General features: G+C 32.0%; 1 protein-coding gene across 12 annotated transcripts in view; it reads right to left on the bottom strand.

Annotated features, from left to right (window-relative positions):
* Positions 1-16,261, bottom strand: part of MYCBP2 (MYC binding protein 2) — a 261,302-nt gene that overhangs the window by 51,942 nt on the left and 193,099 nt on the right. For 10 of the 12 annotated variants that reach the window (XM_076009352.1, XM_076009354.1, XM_076009355.1 and 7 more), the window contains 2 exons: positions 14,391-14,513; positions 11,051-11,206 (listed from right to left, as the gene is read on the bottom strand). In XM_076009352.1, the coding sequence (XP_075865467.1) occupies positions 11,051-11,206; positions 14,391-14,513 (279 nt within the window). The remainder of the gene's footprint in view (positions 1-11,050; positions 11,207-14,390; positions 14,514-16,261) is intronic. The other 2 variants (XM_076009358.1, XM_020290306.2) reach the window with 1 other exon arrangement.

The following is a 16,261-nucleotide window of genomic DNA, read 5'->3' as shown; positions in this document are numbered from 1 at the left end:
AGTGAAAGGAGAGAGTATGAACAAGTAAGTACATACTATATCAAGTGCTGGTAAACTCGGGAGTCATAAGCATACAGATGTTGGGTGATAGTCCATGACTGGATAATGACGACTTAGGGAATGATGCCTAGAAGAAACCAAAGCTCTGGGACATTCCTGGGAATATAGAATCTTAGATGAGGATGCAGGAAGGAGACTAGAAATGAGTAGTCAGTGAGGTAGGAAATACCCAGCAGGTAAATGAGTGTATTTCTAGGAAGAAAGAGAGATCATCTCTGTTACATACTATTGATAGATCAAGTAAAATGAGATCTTAGAATTGACAATTGAATTTGGCAACACAAAAGTCACAGACTAACTAGAGTAGTTCCTGTGGATAGGAACTGAAGCTCAAATGCAGTGGGTTCAAGAGAGACTAGGAGGAGTGGATGAAGAGACAGTGATATACATGTCATAAAACCATCTGTTAAATTCTTAATTATTTTTAAGCATCCTTCCTGTTGAAGAAATCTATAAACCCCAAAAGGTGCAACGTGCTACAAATTCTTACGCTATTTAAATCTCATATAATACACAGTCTGCAGCTATCACTGAAATATCAGTTAGAAGGGCAATATACTTCTCTTCTTAAAGAGAAGAAATACAAAAGTGGTAGCTTCTGAATGGAAGAGTTAATTCAAGGGAAATTCAACCAGCCAATGTAGGAGTAGTCTCCTGGCCCACCTGCTAAAATATGTGAAGACTAGGTTCAGCAGAGGGATACAGGAGTAGGAAATCACAATACCACCTTTAAGCGGAAGCACTCAGAAATGTGAAAAACTACAAGGACACTTGTAAGATAAGATGTTAGAGGTATAAGGACAAACTCCTGAAAAAGAGTTTGACGCCAAATGGCCTTGAAGTCTTTTCAATATGTTACAAAGCCTAGAGAAACTGGATTCCTAGGTATGATTCAGAGTGAAAAAGAAGAAACACTTTTTGAAATTAAAGTCTAAAACAAGGTTATTGTTAAATTAATAAAGAAATGAAGCTGTGGTTAGAGACATTTGCTCTATACATGAAATTTTTACAAAATCTGCTCATGTTTAAACATATTTTGATAAAGTTATAGTTGGTTTTTAAAAAGATTTGTATTGTTCAGTTTAAGAAAGGGAAGCAATCCATACAGATACACTGATGTCTATGCACAAAAGGAAAAAAATTGAGTGACTTTTAAAAAATAGGGATTTAAATAATCATGCTCTTTTAAGAAATATTGTTTCTTAAAAATAAAATAATCATGCTTATTTTAAGAAATAAGACAATCAATTATTAAATTTATCTCCATTAAATTTTGATTCTTTTTTGAGTATCATAAAGGTAAAGAGGATAATATTAAAAATAATTTAGAAATTCAGGATATTTCTCCAGTGCCCATTTGAAGTCAATGTTATTTGTTTACTATAAAACTTCCCCTTATAAATAACTTGGTTCTTTATGTGTAATTTTGTTTTCTTTGTTCTGAACCCCAAGTATCAAGTTCCTTGAGTCACTTCATTTTCTAGTCATAGAAATTTTGAGTTCACCTTATATTGTACTTAAAAAAAAAATTATTCTCTAAATACTGATGGTAATAATAAAACAGCATAATATTTCTTGTTAATAAGAAAAGAATTATCACCTCAGTTTTAACAAAGACAAATAGTAGTTTTGCTGTAATTATTAGGACCCTGACCTTATCATTGAGATCAAAAACTAGAAGACTCAAGGTACCTATCACCATCTGGCAGGTTTGGGGATTTAAAAAGTAGCATATACTCTTTTTGAAGGTTGAGTCAACAATTAAGCAATGATATGAAATGTTACATTTCACAATGAAAAAAATCAGTAAATGCATCAAAGGCCCATAACAGGATTGACTCTTCATGGGTTCTGACATAAACTCCCACAAGTACTGTACTTCAACAATGTCACAAGTATATGAAGTAAAACTCAGGTTTGGCAATTATTTTAGAAAAGGATAAATTTCACTGTTAAATTCAGTTTAACATCTAATTTGCTAATTTCCTATTATGGGCTATCATCAAACTGTGACATTACCAATAATATGTTAAATTATTGGCAGGAAATATTAAAAGAATTTTTGAGAGATATTAGGAAAAGCTATAATGGAAAAAATAATCTTTGGCATGTAATTTTGCTTCTTATATTGTCTAGTTCTCAATTTGAGGAAGCAGACTACAGTCATAAATTTTATAGTCTTAGTAAAACTACTAGATGCAATCCTAACATAAATATTTGAAAGAGCTTAAAGAAGTTTTATAAGTCTTATTACAATGTTTAAATTTCACTATATTCTATTCATGCTTTACGTATGTACATTTATGTGTGTGATTGTATTTTTTGAGATATAAGAGAGAAATTTTCTAATTCTACAGATCCTTCACAAACAACGATAAGACTTTGCCACATTTGTGGTCAAATGATACGAACAGTGTTGCTAACTTTCTTCACTCAATTTAAATCCTAATAATTGTACATTTTATTCTCTGAATAGAACTTCAGACATTTTAGATGACAGAGGTTCCTATAACAGGCAGTAAGTGGTTAGGTCTAGCTTATAGTTCAGATATTCTGGAAATTAATTATTTTTAAATAAAATAATTAAAAAAACTAGTTTATTGGTTCTTGTAGAGACAATATATAAATTATACTGTCAACTGGTCAAAGGATGTGTGTAACCAAATAATATGCAGCTAATTATAAGCATAATTAAGTATAATTATTATTCTCACTTCTGTCAATATTTCAGAGGATTTAAAATAAGGTGTGTAACCAAATAATATACAGCTAATTATAAGCATAATTAAGTATAATTATTATTCTCACTTCTGTCAATATTTCAGAGGATTTAAAATAAGGTGACAGTGATGATTCTTACATTCTCTTAGCTATGGCTGCTGTCTGGACTGACAGCTTTAGTTATAATATCACCGTATAACCAATACATTCACTGTCCTTTGTAATAAATTTATCAGAAGAAATATGGAATTATGTGAATGGTAAAGCAGCTTAAGACATGGAATAGGATCTAAAACTTTAGTTACATAAATGTTAGTATACTAAAAGAATTACAAAAGAACGAACAATAGAACATTTCCGGATTAAGGATCAACTAGAAACAAGCTTTTCACTAGACTATGACATTAATCCACATGATCTGAAAACAGAAAAAAGAAAATACATAATGTAGATATCCCCTAAAATGTAATATTTCCCTAAATGGCTTCTAGTCATAACTGAATTTGAATAAACCATACTCGGACCATATTACTGAATATATAGTAAATCCCTAGTAAATATGGTTTAGGAAATCCCTAGTAAATATGGTTAAGGAAAATAATATTCTGGAAAACCATATCCTTTCAGAGTTTATGATACCTGAGACAGGAAAATTCTGAGCATAATTTGATAGGTATGTATCCTATAGCTTAGAAAGAATAACTTCAAAAAACTCCAAGGAAAGACTGGATTGCTTCTCAAGCAATAACTTGAAACACAAGACGGCTGGCTACACTCTCAAAAACAAAATCTCACTTTCCATAAATGGCTTATTATTTGCAAGGGAGAAAATACTAATTATACATCAGAGAAATCAGATACTTTGATCAAGTGATGAACATTAACCATGATAATTTCCTATCTCCGTAAGTGGTAGCCTGAGGACACAATGCTAGACAGCTAAAACCTTCCCTCTTCCTCCCCCCCCCCAATAAAAGGATAAGTTACTTTTATTTATTTATTTTTTTTTGAGACAGAGTCTCACTTTGTTGCCCAGGCTAGAGTGAGTGCCATGGCGTCAGCCTAGCTCACAGCAACCTCTAACTCCTGGGCTCGAGCAATCCTGCTGCCTCAGCCTCCCGAGTAGCTGGGACTACAGGCATGTGCCACCATGCCCGGCTAATTTTTTCTACATATATTAGTTGGCCAATTAATTTCTTTCTATTTATAGTAGAGACAGGGTCTCGCTCTTGCTCAGGCTGGTTTTGAACTCCTGACCTCAAGCAATCCGCCCGCCTCAGCCTCCCAGAGTGCTAGGATTACAGGCGTGAGCCACCACCCCCGGGCCAGGATAAGGTACTTTTAAAGTAATATTTGCAGAAATAAGAAAAAGGCAGACATCATCAATATGCTGCCTCAAAATGGGGATATATGTTAACTAAGGATAACGCAGGAGGACTACATTCTTTCTTTATTATGAGGGGAGTAGAGGATTTTTGTTTCCTTAGTCTCTAACAAACATGAGAAGCACAATCTGAATAGTCTTTTGACACTCTGAATTATCCACCTGGCAAAAGTTTACTTAGGGATATTATTGTTGAGGGATTTAAGGTATAAAATAAGAATGTTGGACTAAATGACCTCTTATCTGTTCCAATTCTTGCAGTCTATGTAAGGTAACTGAAATGTAGCAGGAAAAAAAAACACTGGAGGGAGTTAGCAGACTCTCATATTCAAGTCCTAGATTTGCCAACTAACTGTATGACTTTGAGCAAGTCACCAAGAATTCTCTCATCTAAAAATGAGAGCTGAATGACTTCTTAGGCTCCCTGAACACTAGAAATTATGCCCATATGACTAATGGCTGCTCATAGTGTAGATTTCTTAAATTAACTGAAGGGAGGAAGAAAGATAATCTAATGATAAAGGTGAGGAGTCTGATTTAAAAAATAAACATTTGTTTTGCTAAGTTTCAATAATGAGATATACTACAGTGTAGAAGTTGAACAGAATAACAAAGTGGGAGATATATAAACCAAATCCTTTCTAAATTTAATTAAGTGCAAAATCATGAGAATGCTTTAATGATTCATTTTACTAAAAACGTATATATGAATAATTTAATAGTGTATTTTCAACTTCTTAGTCAACAATGCCATCTTTAGTTACGACAATGCTAAATATTTCTCATTTTCAAATTATATTAGTCTATTGGAACTAAATTATCCCACTAAACTCATTTTTTTCTTAAAACCAGCTTTTTGTTCTATACTTCTGGTATTAGGTAAAGCATATTATGTTTCAAAACAGAGTACAAAAGCGGATGTCACTTGAGACTGGCTCCCACAACTATGATTTGCATGTTCTGTGCATTTTACTGCCTAAATATTTCTAAACTTGTTACTTTTTCTGCATCACCCCTGCAATCAACCTTCATTTAAGCCCTCCTCAACTTGGGTCTGGACTCCCTGACTCTAACATTCTTTCTCCAGCATCTTTTCCATATTATTTTCAGTTAACTGTCACAAATGTAAAACTGATCATATGTCATGCTTTTTGTTTAAAATTCTATAGAACTATCTAAAAGTCATTTTGAGAAACATTACATTTTGGGGGATATCTACTTTATATATTTTCTTCCTCTTTCCTCAAACCACCAACAAGGGCTCTCCATGCTACATTTGAGTTGATAACTGTTTTCTATTTTACTTAGAAAAAACAAACAGAACATTCTTGTGCTCCCAACATCATACATTCTTTTTTCTCTCCTGTATGATAGAAAAACTATCTGTGCCCTTACTTAGCCAACCTTTCCACTTTGCATTGGATTGCATCCCCTCCAGCAATTCTCTCCTCTTCCCTGCAGCATAATTTTTTTTCTCTATTGGATTACTCTCATTAGAAAACAATCTTGATGTTCCTTGTTTACTATTAACAAACAAAACAACAACTTATCCAGATCTCACATTTCTCTCCTGGTGTCCCTCTACATTTTTTCCCTTTTCTTTGCAGCAAATCTTGACAGAGTTCTTGAAACTTATTGTCTCCCCCCTTCTCTTGAACCTACTCTAACCAGGTTTTAGAGTTTGATTACTCCAAAATGGCCTCTGCATGGCCAGTGCTTAGAATAGTACCTGGTAGGTAGGTGGTGCTCAATCATTACTTGCTGATTTAATGGGTTTCTCTAACTTAGCTCATGTTATCCTCACAGTTGGAATGCTCCTATAACCTCCTTGTCTGATCAATTCTTATGAATCCTTCTCACTAGGAGCTGCTGCTTTTTTGAATACTTTCTTTAAACTCTCCTGGCTGAGTCAGGAGCTTTCTCTTGTATGTTTCCACTGCATCCTGAAAATATTGCTCCTTCAGAACTTAAAACATGCCATCGATTTTTTTTTTTAACATAGCTATCCTCTTAAATATTCTAGAAGCCCTTCAAGATCAATAAACATATTTTATTAACCTTGTTTGTTCCCATAACCTAGCATAGAATAGATACTTAATAAAAGCAGGTGATTAAATGGAAGAATGAATAACCCATCTGAAGAAAGATGGGAATGAAGGGTGAAATAAACATAAGAACCAATAAGGAGGTAGGAGAAGAGAGAGAGATAAAAGGTAATATCTACTCAGGAAAAAACAAATGCACTAGGAAACATTGTCTTATAAGCAGCATCAGCATTCTTTTCGGTTTGAATTCTTAGAATGAAGCGAATGGAGGATGAAGAAATTACTGATGAAAAGGAAAAAAAAAACCTAGGTCAAAGCTTTTAAACCATAAAGAGATGGTTCAGCTGAGTGCAGATCAATTCAGGCCCATGATTAAAATGATTAAGATTTGCAGGGACGCTACAGATGTTAGAGCCAAAATTTAAATAAATACATTGGTTGTTGTGACAGATGCTGTAAGTTCAAGTGTGAAAAATTTTATCAAACTTTAATATTTGAATAAAAGCTGACCCTGATTTCCTAAAATCTTTGATGAAAATCATTTAATTTTTCTTTAGGAGCAGGAAAAGATTTTAGAAAGCAGCTTAATGTCACAAAACTAGTTAGTGGAAGAACAGATTAAAACATAGGTCTCCTTCCTAAATCAAATGCTACAACCACAAACCTTCACAGCAGGCCAATAAACAAATTGACAAATGCTATGCTGTCATTATAATTCAGGATAGAAATGATCTCTAAGTCTCATAAAGTTGGCTTTTACTAACATTCACACTAACATCTGAATATAGTCTAACTATATTAAGAATTAATCTCAAAACAAATAATCAAGTTATACCTTTAAAAAAAGACCAAAAAGTAGCTAGGAAACCTCATTTGTCCCTTTCTATTATAAATTCCTCCCTGCAACTCATTCCACACTTGAGAATAAGACTGCTCTCTCTTATGACTGTGACTTCTCCCACTTTTTCCTTGGAATGTGAGAGAGATTAAGTGCTTGCATCAAAGTGCAATAGTAATATAGAAAAATAACATTAATTGGGCATCCCATTTTATGTAGGAGCTCAGACATGTCAAGTAACTTAACTAAAGCCAGTAAATTGCTAGAGGGGAAATTTGAACTGAGTCTTTCCCATGACTATGTCTCTACAAGTTAACATAGTACACTAGCATGTTAGCATTTTCAAATGTAAATAAACATTCATGCACATACCCAAATGGACTTTATGAGCATAACAGAGAAACTCTTGTTGTATGATAACCTAGTGCTATCACATCTGTGCTTGAAAGTACTATATATTTTGACATATATTATACATTACATGTTTAAATCTCTGGGAGAATAGAATAGTAAATTCTCTTAAGGTTTATTTACCACTTTTCTACCAAAAAAAAAAAAAAGAAAGAAAAGAAGTAAACCATTTAGCCTCTTGGACAGCAGGTAGAAAGTGATATAAAATGCTATGTTAAACATAGTTATTTGGTATATAGTTTTTCTGATGGAGAATCTTGCTTAGATTCAATCTGTATAAACACAGATTACACATCATATCAGTGTATAATTGGTTTTAATTACTACTTTACTAATTACCAAGAAATATTCTTTCTCTTCTTTGAAGATGTACTCAAGTACACTGGAATATCTATCATAAGATAACAAGAAATATATGATCTTAAACTGAATAACTGATAATCTGAAATGTCTATAGTCAATAAATACTCCTTGGATACCTATGATGTGTAAGACACTGTAAGGAGTTATAGGACATAAAATGATACTTTCAAAAGGAATGAGGAAAGATAATGATAAAAAGGAATATAATATTCTTAAAGCAGTCACAGATATCATTTCCTACCTCAGACTACTAGAACCCTATTGCCAAATTGCTTTCCAATCCTAAAAACTACATAATTCTTTTCAAAATTATATAACAGTAAAGAAAAATTCTATATACATATCTCCCTTTCTCATGACTCTGCGTGCATGCACACACATGGTAAGACAAGGAAAATTTGTAACTTTTATTTCTCTAATTATTCTACTTCACTAGAATAATTGAAATAATTTGTATGTATATAAGATAATTCTGCTAATTTAAATATTATCCAATTCATGACCTAGATTATTTTAAATTCAAAAAAATCAGTGAAAAAACTATGCTTCAGAAAAAAAACTCCAAAGAATTACTGATAATAATGCTCATAGAAATGCTAGATAAATTTAAACATGTCTTTGTAGAATTTGTCTAATAAACTGAAAACCTGAATTATTATATTTAGGAAATTTTCTTTTCAAACTATGCTACATTTAAAAAATTAAACTATAAAAAGATAAAAATAATCAGTTTGAACAAAGTAATACTCTAGATGTCAGAACCAAATGTAAGCAGAAGTTTAAAATATATATATTAAAGAGTAGATTTTGCATTATTTATCTAGGCAAGGGTGAATATTTAAAACATGGCTTTTGTAGCCAATAGAGCTGAACATAAGTTCTGGCTCTACCATTTTACTATGTATGTTTCTAGGGCAAAGCATTTATCCCCTCTAAGCCTCTGTGCCTCCTTACCTGTGAAACAGAGATAACAGACATGACCTCAAACAAGCATATATTAAAGTGCTTAACTATGGTATTTAGTACTTAGTGGTGATTATAAGCAAATTTAGTAAATATAATCTTCTGTATAACATTTTATTTTAGTATTACAAAAGTATAAGAAAAAAATGATTCTCACTTTTCTAATTAGCACAGGGATGTTCAGTATGAATAAGCCATCTTCTAAAGCAAGATGAATGCTAGTGGGATGCACAGCAGTGAGCACTCTGCCAAATTTATATTTCTTAACACGATGTAAAAAGTGCCATTCTGGTTATTTTCAAAACATTAAAGCTACTGTTCAGATTTCATACTTTTTTTCGTTGAGCTAAAGATTGAGACTTCTGTTTTCTGGAATTTGGAAGTCAAACATTAATAATATTCTGCTGAGAGTAAGAAGTTTTAAAAAAGATCTAATTCCCATTATTGCAGAATGGGCAAGAAATTGTTCAGAAAATTGACAATTGAGACATATCTAGACCATGATTTCAAATTTGTTCCAGGATGGTGGTAAATGAAATGTGGTATTGATAACACTTATACACAATATGCATAAAATTATACTGACACAATGTCATTTGGAAACCTATTATCCCCTACAAGAGGAAAATCCAATTTTATTATGATCTGTATAGCTTGTTTTGAAATATTTTATTAAACTTGGTAAAATAAAAATAGTAATTACACTTGTTTTTGTGAAGACTTGCAATGACCCTTTAGAAGAATAAAAAAGTCCTTACTTCTTAGTTCTTTTGTCTGCTCTGACATGAGCAATTTCTCTTTTAAAATTAAATTTGAATATAAATAAATTTGAACTTTCTAATATGAATTTTCTGCCTGACCATGATTTTTTTTTCTTTTTGATTTTTCCCTTATCTTTATTTTTAAAATGTCCTACAATCTGGGTATTACATATAAATGTAAAAAGTCTGTTGTTCACAGTAAACTAAGTCCTCACTTCTCTTTCATTCTTCTGAAATAATACTTTTATCATGAAAATAAAAAACTATTTCACATGTGACACTATCTTGTTTCCTTGAAATTCTTCTGAGACATTCAAGTGAATATTACACATGAATAGAGATTATAATAAACTAGAAATTGATAATTATTTATATTTCTAAAGTAATTTCATTAAACTTCCCTAATGTATAGTACAAATCCAGAAAAGTTTATATCCTTGTATATTCTTTACCTAAGGTGGATAATAATGTAATAATGAAAAACATCATTTGAAAGCTATATACTGTTCTGGTTCTAAGTAAAACTAAATCAGCTAACATTCTCTTAAGTAACCCTAATAACAGTTATCAAAGTATTTTGTAGAAAAATAACTTAGACTTAAGTGTGAAAATACTTTATCAAAGCAAAGAGGTCATGCATTTCAATCCAAACAATGGTGTACAATATGAAACTTTCATAAACTATCTCACTCAGTTAGTGCACTTATATGTTATACAGTCAACATGTTAACTGAATGCCAAGAAGAGCATATTGTTGTCACATTGCAAGGAGCTTTGAGAAGTTTATGTGGAAGGCTCAGCAGGTTATTAAGAACAAAGAACACTCAGTCAAGTGTAATTTGTTTGGGTCTCTTTTCTAAACCAGTGTAAGTTACTATCATGAATGAAGGGCTAGCAACCCTAAAAGGAAGAGCTGGAATCAAATGATTAATGTATTAGGAACAAAAACAACAGCAAAATAAGAAGAAACAGAGGAAACAACAATTTGAAAAAATTTCAAAACCTAAATTGCCATACATCATACAGATATAAAATTTACTTGGAAGAAACAAACCTGCCAAGCAAATACAATCTCTTTTCTACCCATTGGTATAGTGAAATAGCTTTATTCTTTAGGGCATCTCAAAGTAACAAAAATCCAATATAAAGAAATGAAAGTTATCCCTGTAATTGATGCTTACCATAATCATGCATAATAAAAAAGAAAAATTTAAATCAGAAATGTTTTTCTTAACAATATTTCTTGTAGAATGTATTTTCTTATAATGAAATTAGATTAGAAAGCATAATAATCATTATTTAATACTTAATAAAAAATGTGTGACTATAAGCTGCAGAAATGTCAGCTCAGAATAGCTTAAAAACTTCAAAAATGTGGGAGGGGAGAACATCCTATGTAAATAAAACCAGTCAGGTGAGTTGATAACTAATTAGTAACTGATAAACAACTCAGAACAAAGCTTCAGAAATGCTTGATGAGGCAAGTAAGGCTTGACAGACTTACTCTGAAGCTGAGGCTGCTGGAAGGAAAGGGGCTGTCCGAACACAAATGGGCTGTGGACTAGGGAAGAGGGAGGTTTTGCAGCTTGATCAAAGATGGAAGGAGCTGGGACATTGGGTCGTGACTGAATGGAATTCAATATGGCACTCAGTTGGTCACCTGCAGTGAGCAAAACAATCAAAACTACAACGTATTACTCATTAACATCCAAAATGGCAAAGTAAATGGTGTTTTATGACATTTGGATAAAGTTAAACACTGAATAAAACTATGCCAATTCAGAAATGCATGAAAGTTTGTGTATATTCTCCTCAAATTAGGGACCAAATTTTGCATGCCTTTTTTTTAATGGAAGCACCCCATAAAATTTTAAATAGCAGCCCACCTACAAAAACAAATCCATTTAAATTCATATGTAACATCTCTCATTATTTATGGTGGGGAATATAGAGTCTGTGAAGAATCTACAATAGGTTGCTTCAATATCACACATATATAAATTAAGATCTAAGTAAATGACATCTTTTCCAGTGTCCAGCCATGACTAATAATACCCTGGTTCACCTGCAGTATATTTCATGCAGAAAATATGCAAATAGTGCTAAGAGTTTTTCTTTCAAATGTAGAATTAAAGGGGGCAAAGTACATGTTCTTAATATGACAATATGCTCATGTTATAGTTATTATTAATAAATACAAAGGATTTTAACAAAAAATATTTTTAAAGAAAAGGTGGATGATAAATCCTGATTTGTGAGAATATGTATATTAAACAGTTTAAATGGTGCTGAAGAAGGAAAAAAAAACACATGTAGACTAACACATGAAGAAACTATAAAACAGTGCCTTTTCAATCATATTTCCTATATATAATAAAGTTTCATAAATGCAATTTCAACTGAGCCACAGGGACAGATTTAAAGGAAAAGTACACAAGTTATTCACTTTTATTTTTTTATTTTTTATTTTTTTTTTTTGAGACAGAGTCTCACTTTGTTGCCCAGGCTAGAGTGAGTGCCGTGGTGTCAGCCTGGCTCACAGCAACCTTAATCTCCTGGGCTCAGCGATCCTACTGCCTCAGCCTCCCGAGTAGCTGGGACTACAGGCATGCGCCACCATGCCCGGCTAATTTTTTGTATATATATTTTTAGTTGGTCAATTAGTTTCTTTCTATTTTTGGTAGAGACGGGGTCTCGCTCAGGCTGGTTTCGAACTCCTGACCTTGAGCGATCCGCCCGTCTTGGCCTCCCAAAGTGCTAGGATTACAGGCGTGAGCCACCGCGCCTGGCCCACTTTTATTTTTTAATACATAAATGCTACAGATTGCAAAAAAAGATTTTAAAGATTATGATGAATTTTGTAAAATAGCATTTTAAGGCAAAAACTTTTACAAAAACAATTCTTTGATCTTGGATAGTATGGAGAGTTAAAGAAAACATCATAGGTAATAAATAAAGGTTAGATATATTTCATCAAATTTAAGTATCTTAATATTTCTTTGCACCATCTAAATATTTAAAAAGCTTATTAACAAGAGCATACTTTTTTTTTTTTAAAGAGATGAGGCATCCCTATGTTGCGTAGGTTGGAGTGCAGTGCTTAGTTATAGGGCACAATCAAAGAACAATATAGCCTTGAGCTCCTGGGCTCAAGTGATCCTCCTACCTTAGCCTTCCAAGTAGCTAGGATTACAGGCACCCAACACAGTGACCAGAGCAGTGCATGGTAGTTCTGAACAATATTCAAAAAAAAGTAATACTTACTATTTCTATTTAATAACAAATGTTCTCAGCAATGTTTGTGTCTCTTGTAAACTGGCTGTTATTCTTACGTTCTAATAAATTATATTTTAAAGACTGATTTACAGTGACAGCTATCAGTACAAAGACAGACATTTTAAAGACTAAAAGCATACAATCTGAGTTAAGCATGGCTTTAACACTTTACTATAGAGGTATAGTAGTGATAAGCAAATGCTGAGATTTTAAGAGTTGACAACAATGAGAAAGGGACATGAAGAAAACACCACCAAGCATCTACGCTTCATAAGCATAAAGATCTAGCTTAAGTTAATGGAAATCAGAGCTACTGAAGGTAAGCCAGCTGATGATACCCATGCCTATGGATAGACCAACCTAAGAGAGTAAAAAAAAAGCCTGGTGGCTAGGTTTCTTTCACAAAAATACTTTGTGGAAAGTAATGAAGATATCCAATAGGAAACAGTTTTATTTTAAATTGAATATTTCTTAGATAGTGATGTAATTCTGTATTTTGTTCATTATTTTATTTTTTTATTTGTTCCGCAAGTCAGGTATAATGACACTGTATTTGTCCCTTGAAATTAAGTCCTATGAATTAATTTAAATAAGATTTTAAAGAAAAATTATTTCCATGTAGGCTATCTTCTCCCTCCTGCACACCACCTAACTGTAAGTTAGCCACTGACAACAGGGCTGATTTAGAAGGAGTCAGGATCAGGTAAACAGGAAAGAACAAGAGTGTGTGAAGTTACATAAAAACGCAATTTTGGATGAACTTCAAGTATAAATTATTCCAAAGTAACTACTGTTTGGACTGCCCATGATGCTGGTGTTTTCTATCAATGCAGCCAAAACAGCTTCATATATTTTATATTTGTATGGCTTAGGGTTTTTTCTTTTTTACAACCTTCTGGTTTCATTATATATATCAAACCCAAACATATCATTTCATATAATTGTAAATTAATAAAGATACTGGGTTAGACATTCAAATCACATGTTTTATAAAGCTCATATGTACTATTACTTAAAAGTAATACTCTTATAGTATTTTTATCTCAATTTTCATAAAATGTATCTATTGCTAAGGATTGTACTACAGTTTTTATTTATTTATTTTTCTTTTTTTAATTTCGGAATATTACGAGGGTACAAATTCACAAACATTATCTATCTTCGATTCTATTAAATAGTAAACATCTTATGTGGTTAAAAGTAACATTCTGATTTTAGTTGGATCTTTTGAGAAAGTTCTTTGTTTCTCAGTATCATACATTGCTCATAATAAGTGAATGATAAAAATAATAATTGTTTTACTAGATGCATGACATAGAACTTTTAGGATATGAATTCAAATGAGTGTTTTAAAAATAGAAAAACAATAAGAACTTCCATGAATTTAAGCTAAAACTGGTAAAAATACTGCAAAAAGAACACTTTTTAAACATTTTGAGTGTTAGTTCCTAGAAACAAATTTTAATTTAATAAAGATTTCTTGGTGAACAGGAATAAAAATGGATGAAAGAGAAGGTAATAAAAATACTGATGTTAGGTAAGTAAAAGACTTACTTTTAAACACCTACCTTTATTATTTCCAAGTCCATAATCAAATCCTTGGGCACTGCAACTTGCCCCTTTATTAAAAGCTTGCACTGAGAAAGGGCTTGGAGGAGGAGTTTGAGAATTTTGATCCAGAAGAACTTGTTCTACAATAAGAGCCACAGCTATAACATTAGTTTCTTATATGCTATTCTCTATTTATGCAACAAAGAGAAAAAATTATAAACGATTTTGCATTGAATAGATTTTAAAATAGGCTACATTTAGATTTGATAAGTCTAAATATCTATCAGGTCATCTTAACACTGACAAAGGACCTGACAAATCTTTGTGTTCATTTATCAAATACCCAGTGAAGTTTAGAAATAGCATAAGCTCTTATGCAGCCAATTTACTTTAACTGTGGCAGGATACATTATTGAATGTATACTGGTATCTCTGGACCAGGAACTCTTACATTTGTAACAAGTTTATACAAAGGTATTTTACAAAACAAAATGGATAAACCATAAATAAGAAATCAAAATATTTTCTATATTAGCACTTAAATAGAGAAAAACATCTTCAAAATAGAGTCTATGTATCCGGTATCAAAAGAAATTTTTACTTGTAAAATATTTTAAATTATGAATGTGAAAATTACACAAAACTTAATTTTTAACTTATTTGCATTTATTACATAAAGATATTTTCCCTCAATGAAAGGATAATAATAAACCAGTTCACATAGTCAGAGTCTATTAACACATTCTAAAGTCAACAAATGTGTCAGAATTCTTATTTCAACCAGAAAATGACAAATATTTTATTCAGTTTACAAATGGCAAGATGCAATCTATAAAACAGATAAACTAAATCAATCCCCTATGAATAATTAAGTGGCTCTAGATTCTGATAGAAAACAATATCATAGTTAAATATCCATATTAATACAAGCTTTAAAAAGGGCAAAATAAAGCCTGTGAAATGAAAGGTAACAGGGAGAAAAAGGGTTTTTTCCATTAAAATAACCTTATAAAAATGAAACGTTTTAAATATATTTTTAAAAAGTCAATAGCCCTTTAACAGAACATGGAACTATAGGGTTGTGGTAGAATGTTTTCTTTCTACTTTTAAATCAGAATTCTGCCATACCAGTGGTACTGTAAAGTCTACCCTTTTACCAGTATTTGGAGACTTTATTTAAAAAAACCAATCCTAGCACTTCCCTTAGGCAATACTCTTCAGTATGAGATATTTCAACAGTGGAATACTTCTGAAAAACACTCATGAACAGCAACCTGAACAGAAAGACAGCATCACTCTTCCCCTCTAGACTCCAGAATGCTCTACCACTAGAGATAAGACTGTTGTTACCACAGTAGTAACTTGGCCTACCAGCTTTATCTACAGATATCGAAGACCAATAAATAATTTTTACAAAGAAGAAAGCTTTTGTTTTACTTACACTACTTCATATAAATAACCATAGTGTCAACTCCTCTTATTTCCATATTAAATATTAATACCAATGAGCTGACTAATTGGGTACCACATCAACCAATCTTAGTGATTTTAAGGCACTAACATCATATCACTTCTTTCCTTAACATCACAGGTTATTTCTAAGACTTGACCCTTTTGTTACAACAAAGGGATCTGTTCGTCATTCTGTGATGAACATATCTTACTCTTACCCTGTAAACCTGTAAACCTATACACACATCAAAAGAGTAAAGAGTGATTAACTGATTATGGAGACAAACTTAAATTTCTCTTAAATACCTTTTAGGGTGGAATATATATCTCACCAGAAATAATATCCTAATTTAGGAGACATTTTATCTTAGAAGAACCTTCTACCTTCTAAGTTTATGAGAATATAATTTCCCATGTTAAAACTAGCTCCTTAGTA

Source organism: Microcebus murinus, chromosome 13 (assembly GCF_040939455.1).
Source record: "Microcebus murinus isolate Inina chromosome 13, M.murinus_Inina_mat1.0, whole genome shotgun sequence".
Lineage (NCBI taxonomy): Eukaryota > Metazoa > Chordata > Mammalia > Primates > Cheirogaleidae > Microcebus > Microcebus murinus.
The sequence above is the reverse complement of the archived record's forward strand: the minus strand, read 5'-3'. Positions and strand labels throughout refer to the sequence as shown.